This window comes from Enhydra lutris, unplaced genomic scaffold (assembly GCF_002288905.1).
Source record: "Enhydra lutris kenyoni isolate GAN:26980312 unplaced genomic scaffold, ASM228890v2 scaffoldscaffold22, whole genome shotgun sequence".
NCBI lineage: Eukaryota > Metazoa > Chordata > Mammalia > Carnivora > Mustelidae > Enhydra > Enhydra lutris.
In genome coordinates, this window is record NW_019154106.1 from 1,407,458 (window position 1) to 1,414,675 (window position 7,218).

At 62.0% G+C, this 7,218-nt stretch overlaps 1 protein-coding gene across 3 annotated transcripts in view; it reads left to right on the top strand.

The window, feature by feature from the left end:
• Positions 1-303: 303 nt before the first annotated feature.
• The window catches only part of LOC111150310 (lymphocyte-specific protein 1), a 36,936-nt gene continuing 30,021 nt past the window's right edge, over positions 304-7,218 (top strand). Inside the window, exon 1 of one of the 3 annotated variants that reach the window (XM_022507761.1) lies at positions 304-562. In XM_022507761.1, coding sequence (XP_022363469.1) covers positions 495-562 — 68 coding nt within the window. In that variant the 5' untranslated portion in view covers positions 304-494. The remainder of the gene's footprint in view (positions 563-7,218) is intronic. The other 2 variants (XM_022507763.1, XM_022507760.1) reach the window with 2 other exon arrangements.

A 7,218-nucleotide genomic window follows, 5' to 3' on the forward strand; every position in this document is an offset into this window, starting at 1 on the left:
CTCAGACCAGCCGGCGGGGCTCTGCGCGAGGCCTTGAGGCTCGAGAACCGAGGCTCGGGGAGCAGGTGCATCTGTGCTCAGCTCAGCAAGCACCCAGGAGAGCTGTGTTCAGAGGCCGCGGGGTCTCCCTGGAGGCCCAACACTAAGAGACTTTGAGGCCAGGCCTGCAGGGGATTCGTGAGGAGCGTGGGGGGCTCCTGGGCAGGCGCGGACCCTGTCCCAGCCCCTGCACCCACCTCCGCCTTCCCAGGCCCCTCTCTCTCACCCCTGCCCTTGCACCTTGCCTAACACTTCCTGATGGCTTGTTTTTTCTCCTCTTGCATCAACGGATTAAAAAACAACACCCCAACCCCAGCCCCAGTGTGCTTCAAACCTCAACCTGCTGCCGGAAGGGGACGTGAAACCCGGCTGGGGGAGGGGCTCTGGGGCCGCCCGAGGAAGCGCCCAGAACCACAGTGCAGACACACGGCCCGGATCGGCCCGACTCCAGCCCGATGGCGGAGGCTCCCGGCCACCCCAGCCCTGAGGAGCAGGAAGAGCTCCTGGCCGAGAACGACTCGGGGTAAGGATCCGCTCCGAGACACAGAGGTCTCCGCGTTTATGTGGGGGTGGGAGCGCTTGACCTGGTGCTGGACAGGGCTGTGGGGGTCTCAGGGCAGCAGAGGGGGGCGGCACGGTACTTTCCTGGGACTCTGTCTCACCCCATGGTGAGTGGACGCCTCTGGGGCCGGGCTTCAGGAGGAGAGGACACCTGATGCAGGGACTCGGACGTGGCCTGGGCAGCCTGGGAGTAGACGGGCCTCGGTCAGCGAGCCCAGGCTCGGAGGGCGGAAGCGTGGGTGGGGCAGGGACGGGCCTGGGCCAGAAGGACCCGCCGATGGGGGCAGCACTCGAGGCCGGGCCGGGTGCCCGTCCCCAGGCTGCCCCCTGCCTTGCGGTGATGGAGGAGGCTGAGGGTACTGCCAGGGCCTGTTCTGAGGTAGAAGATGGGACAAGAGGGACATGGGCAGAGGCCGTGTGCTGGCAAAAGGATCCACTGCGCCGCGGCAGCAAGAACCGGGCAGCGAGCCCGCGGAGCCGTCGGGTGCCCGAGCAGGGACAGGGGAGAGGGGCTGCTGGAGGCCAGGCATCCGGACTGAGCCAGGCCACGGGGTCCGACGGCTCTAGACACAGCTGACCTGCATTTTAGCAGGCCGGGGATGGACGGCCAGTGGGGAGAGAGGCCCCCCCGCACAGGAGGACCATGGGTGGGGGCTGCTCACCCCGGTGAGCAGAAGGCAAGGAGCTGGCGCCCCAGGCCAGAGGGAGAGGTGGCAAGACACCCAGGAGCACAGGCCTAGAGAGGGGAGCGCCATCAGGGCCACGGTCACCTGCCCCAGGGCCGCTGCTGGGCGGGGCTGGGTGGGGTCCCCAAGGCTGGCCTCTGCAGCCCCAGGGCACGGGGTTCCCCACAGTCCCAGGACCCACTGCTGGAGGCTGGAGGCTGGAGGCTGATCCTGTGACAAAGCCTTTATTCATAAGGAGGGGACGATCGAAACATGTGCTGTGAGTCTAAATGTGTGTGAGCGCGTGTGTGAGCGTGTGTGAGCGTGTGTGAGTGTGGGCACATGTGTGCACGTGGATGAGGGACGGTTGCCTTCTCCTTGCTCTGTCCCACAGAAGTTTGGGGGCTTTGTGGGCCGGCGCCCTGGGGCAAGGTACAAGGCTGAGCAGTGTCTGGAAAGAGCAGTCAGGGTCAGGGCAGGTGACCCCGTGAGGCCACATGGCCCCTTGAAGATCGCCAGGGGACCCGTCACCAGGGCTGGGGCCGTGGAGCTCCTGCCATTCTTCTACCCTGTGGCAACCGGCGGACAGCTGTGCCCCACTCAGAAACAGCCCCTTGCGTCAGCACTGTCCTCGTGCTCCTCCGGCCACTGTGTGCCCATAGAAGGGCACGGCTTGAGTCGTCTGGCCGTGTCCCCCCGCCTCCCTCCTTGGCCCCATCCTTGACCCCCCCAGCTGTCCCGCAGACGGAGGAGAGGGAGGACAGTGTGGCCCCAGCCCAGGCCTGGGCAGGCAGGAGGCAGGAGGCAGGGCTGCACCTGTGCCGCCTCAGTCAGGCGCTCTAGCTGGCTGCCCCCCCGCAGAGCCTGGGACCCCGCAAACGCCAGCCCCCCCACAATGTGGTGTCAGAATGAAACTGAGCCCCAGGGTGAGGCAGGTTCTCATTTCACAAGGTGACTAAGAGAACTGGGGGTTTTCCTGTGCAGGGTGATGAGAAGGCCTGGAACCCAGGGTGGGGATGTGTGGTCTGGGAAGCCCCCACCCGGGGATCCCCCAGACAGCCAAGGCTGGGCCAGGTCTGCTGGGGCTGGGGCACTGTGGCCAAGACCTGCCACCAGGACCCACACCCACTGCCTGCGCCAGGACATCACCCCTCCCGCCCAGCCAGGTCAAGCCGCACCTCTCCAACTGGGCAATAGGTGGCCCTCTCAGATGCCCCAGGATGGGGCCTCCCCTGTCAGACTGTCCCAGGATGGGGCCAGCCCCCTAGCTGTCCCAGGATGGGACCTCCCCCTTCAGACTATCCCAGGATGGGGCTTCCCCCCCTAGACTGTCCCAGGACGGGGCACCCCCTTCAGACTTCCAAGATAAGCTGTCTCCCCTCAGATTGTCCCAAGATGGGGCCTCCCCACTCGGACTGTCCCCAGGATGGGGCCACCCCCTCAGAACCTCACACTGGGGCCCAGGACTGGGGCGACCCCAGCAGCGAGCCCCAGGCAGGGCGTTGGTCCTTCCTCTGTGTCACCTGTAGGCCAGGTCGAGATGCTCTCTCCTTGCCCTGGCTGCCCAGCTGTAGGGTCCCACGGGGCTGGCCAGGGCCACGGGGGGTTCACATGGCTCTGCAGGGCCTCCCTGGAGGAGCTGAGGTATGGCCGAGCTCTGTACCCTGTGGGGAGGGATGGACCCAGGCCCCTGAAGAGTGCAGGGCAGATCCTCCATACCGGTGCCCAGAGAGAGGGCTGTCAGGACGTCCCAGGGATCCTGGATTTAACAGGTCCAAATCCTGGGACCCCAACCCCTGGGAGGTCCTGTATGCACCCCAAACTTCACCAGGGCCTGACCATGCTGTGCCGGGTCCTCCCTGTGTCCACACGGCAGAAGAACTGCCCCTCACCAGCAGACAGGCCTCACCCCTGCCACAGCCCAGCCTGCTGCCCAGCATGGCAAGATGCCCTCTCCTGGTGGTCTCCAGGCCCTTGCCCACCATGTTCTTTCCCCAGGAATCCACTGGACCCCACGTGTGGAACCGCTGACCACGGGCCAGCAAACTCAATGCCTCTGGGCAGTCTCTGCAGGCCTGCCCTGGTCACGCCGACCTCACTTCCCCTCTGAGGTCTGGCACTTCTGCTACCTCCCAGTTCCGCAGGTGCCAGACCACTGCAGACCTTGGGTGCATCCTTCCTGGCCCTACCAGGCTGTCCTGGCCCCCCTCCAGCTTCCCAGAGGCTCACCTGATCTGTCTTGGGTGATCACGGCCCTAGGTTCCCTATTGTCGGCACTGCCCAAGGTCGGGGCCGCCCAGGGAACCCTGGTTTGTCCTGGGAGCTCTGGTTCCACCCCAGGAAACCTGGTTCTATCCTGGGAATCCTGGCTCAGTCCTGAAACTCTGCTTCTGTCCTGGGAACCCTGGTTCTGCCCTGGAAACCCTGGTTCTGCCCTGGGAATCCTGGTTTTGTCCCTGAGAAGCCTAGTTCTGTCCTGGAACCCTGGTTCTATCCCAGGAAGGCTCGTCCTGCCTGGGACCCCTGTTCTAACCTCCCCCACCCCGCCCCGCCCCGCCCCAGGCTTGTTGGGCTGCTCTGGCCCTGGATGACCCTGGATGACCCTGGATGGCCCTGGCGGGGGCAGCAGTGGGTGAGCAGTCGTCTCCTCACCCCGTTAGGCTTCTGACCCCTCCACCCTTTGGGCAAGGCGCGGCTCCCGGCCCCAGCTGAGTCTGCGGTGCCGCCTTCCTCACTTCTCCCTGCGCCCAGCTAAGAGGCAGGAGAGGGTAGGGACGACCAGTGGAGCCACCCTGTGCAGAGTCCCTTTCCGGGCTATTTGTTCCTATGGACTCTTTTGGCCTTGCCCTCTGGCTTCAGGGTCTTTAAGAGAGAGGACGCAGGTCCCCTCAGGGCTACAGGCGGGTGGCGGCCGAAGTGGGGCTGAGCTAGCTTGGAGGCCATGAGCAACTTGGGCTCCATCTTCCTGTCCAGCTCAGGGAGCCAGGGTGGGAGGGAGCCTGGGGCATTGGAGGGCTGGCGCCCCACAGGTCAGAACTCCCCATGCTGCCAGAATGCTGGCGGTCCTTGCCCGCACTTGCCCTCCCAGGGAGGTTGGACACCACCTGGTAGAGCCAGGACGCACAGCACTGGGGCAGCAGGCGGTGCCAAAGGCCACTAAAGGGGGAGGCTGGAACCAGGACCCTGCCTTGGTGGCAGGCTGAGGGGCTGGTGCATTGAGGGTGGCCCTGCCCAGGGTCCAGACCTGAAGATGGCAGCCAGAGCTGGGCCAGGCCTAGGGATGCCCAGATGGGCCTCCTCTCTTCCTCCCTCCAGGTCAGGGGTCTTTGGCGCCCGGAAGTTTCCCGGAGAGAGGGGAGACTGAGCTCAGCCCGGATGATGGATGCCTCCTCCCGTGCTGGGGCTGGCAGGCGTCACCGGCTTCCTCCTGCTTTCTATCTGGGTCCTGTCACATTCCTTCCCTAGGTGGGGGACAGGGAGAAGACGCCACCCCACACTTGGGGACACGGAAGGCCCCCAACCCTGCTGATTCAGGAAACCGGAAATCCTGCCCTGCGTCCTGGCCCCTCCCAGGTCCCCCACCTGCCTTCTCCCGAAAACAATGCCGGAGCCATGTGGGGGCAGTGCCAGGAGGGTCTTAGGGAACAGAATGGGGCAGGCTGTAGACAAGGTAGTGCTGCAGACCCACCAGCCTGCCTCTGCCTCAGTTTCTCTGGGGGGTGTCAAGTGGCAGGTGAGCGCTCGGCCAGGAAGACGAGAGTTCCAGCAGCTTGGCTGAGAGCTTGGGCTCTGCGCTCCTAGGGCCTGGGCCTGGGTGAGGAGGATGGGGGCACAGGGTCCCGGAGACATGTCCAGCACCTTTTTCTGGAACCAGTAAGCCCCGCCCCCTGAGGCCTCAGTTTCACCATGTGCCAGTCCCATCAAGCTCTTCAGACAGAGGTTCTCACTTCCTGGCCAGTGAGGCCCTTCACAGGGAGAAACCAAACCTTCAAAGGACTGAGTGTGCTGTTAAGAGACACTGGCCAGAGCCTGGAGGGACGCGGCTAGCCCTCGTTTGGAGGCCTGTCTCCTAGGGTTACTCCCCTGCAGGGACCCTCTCTGGGGAGTCTGTTTACCCTGGGGGCACAAAGTTGGGGTGTTGGGGACCTGACAAGGCCTTGGGGACCCAGGGTGTCTGGGTTGCCCCTTGGAGGCACTTGCTAATGCCATGCAGCTCAGCCGGATGGCTCTGAACCTGCAGGTTCCCATCAGGGCGAGGGTGGTGCTTCCTGGGGCCCCCTCCAGAATAGGCTAAGAAGACACCCCCAGAGACCTCCCCAAAGGCAGAAATAGGATATGGTACTGTCAGGACAAGCTGATTCCTTCTAGAGACATCTCTCCCAGGCCCCAGCCCGTTCCTGCCAAGGAATCTTTCCAGGGGCTTCTAACACCTTCTTGGAGACTGGGGATCTGGGACAACCAGCAAAGGGAGTTCTCAAACCTCTCCTAGTGGGTGGTAGTACACAGCCACAGGCCCCCAACCCCCACACCTCCCCCACCCCATGAGGCTGGAGAGACGACCTAGGGCCTATGTGGGGTATGGGGTGAGCAGGTGACTAGGGAATTAAAAAAATCAGGCCTCCTAACCCTGCTGGCCAACACAGCTCTGTGATGCAGACACAGGCAGACAAGAGGTGATGGTGGAAGGTGGGGGAGAAAGCCCCTCATCCTTTCCTGGGGTCAGGCCAGTCCTGCCAAAACTCCATCTGCTAACCAACCGCCTCCAAGCTGGGAAGTCCTAGTAGGTCCTAGTGGGACCACTATCTGGTCCTGCCGGCTGGCAGGGAGGGACTGTCTGGGAACACGGAGCCTGCCTACGGCCCCCTCTGAGGCACCCACATCCCCCCAACAGATGTGGGAGAGACTTGGGTGTTGGAACCTGCAGCAAGGGCCTCTGTGTGGATGTGCAGAAGACAGCAGGAGTGTGTGGTGTGACAGTAATGGGGGGGAGTGGCAGGTAGGGTCACTGCCCTGCTCTGTGCCTGGCAGGCAGGATCTCACGTGCAGCTGCTTCCCTGCTTCCCACAGGTGTCTGTACCCCATTCCTGAATGTAACTGGCTATTCTGAGGGTTTTGCTTCTGAGGTTAACTAAGGCTGTCTTCTTCTCCTCCCCCCATCCTCCCCCCACTACCTCCCACCCACTACCTCGCCTCAAAAGAGAAATGGGACACAGGACAGATGGATCTAGCCAGTGGATTCTGGAGGAACCTAGAAAGAAAGCTTCATTCCTTATTTTGGTCTCATCCCCAAACCAATCCCAGCTTCCTCACAACACCTGCCACCCCACCACCTTGGGTCCTCTCCCTTTGCTGGGCTGAGCCACATGAAGCAGATAGGGACTCAAGGCATTTGGAGGCTACCTTCTCTGTAAGTCAGAACAGTTCTCTATCCAGGGTCACCTAGGAGCCATGGAGGCTACCCCCTTACCCTTTCTCCCTACCCCGACCTGGGCCCCACTGCCTATTGCACATTTCATCAAGATACCACTCTGTGAGTGTGTGTGTGTGTGTGTGTGTGTGTGTGTGTTGAGAATGTTTGAACAAGAGGACAGATTCCTACTTATTCAGCCTACTGGGCCATGAGAGTTTTCTCTTTCATCTTCTTGGGCTACAAGCTTATGAACCATGAAGAAAGAAAAGACTGAAAGACTTAAAAGGAAATTAAAATACTTAATGATGGAGAAAAGTACTAATGAAAGAAAAGTGAATGAAGAAAAGTAGGAAGCAGGAACAGATGGTTGGATGGATGACGGATGGATGGATGAGTGGGTATATGGGTGGATGAGTAGATAGATGGATGATGACTAGATTGATGGGTATGTGGATGGATGGAGAGATGGATGGATGGGCAAATGGATGGGTGGATAGACGGATGGATGGGTACATGGATGTGTGGATAGATGATGGATGCATG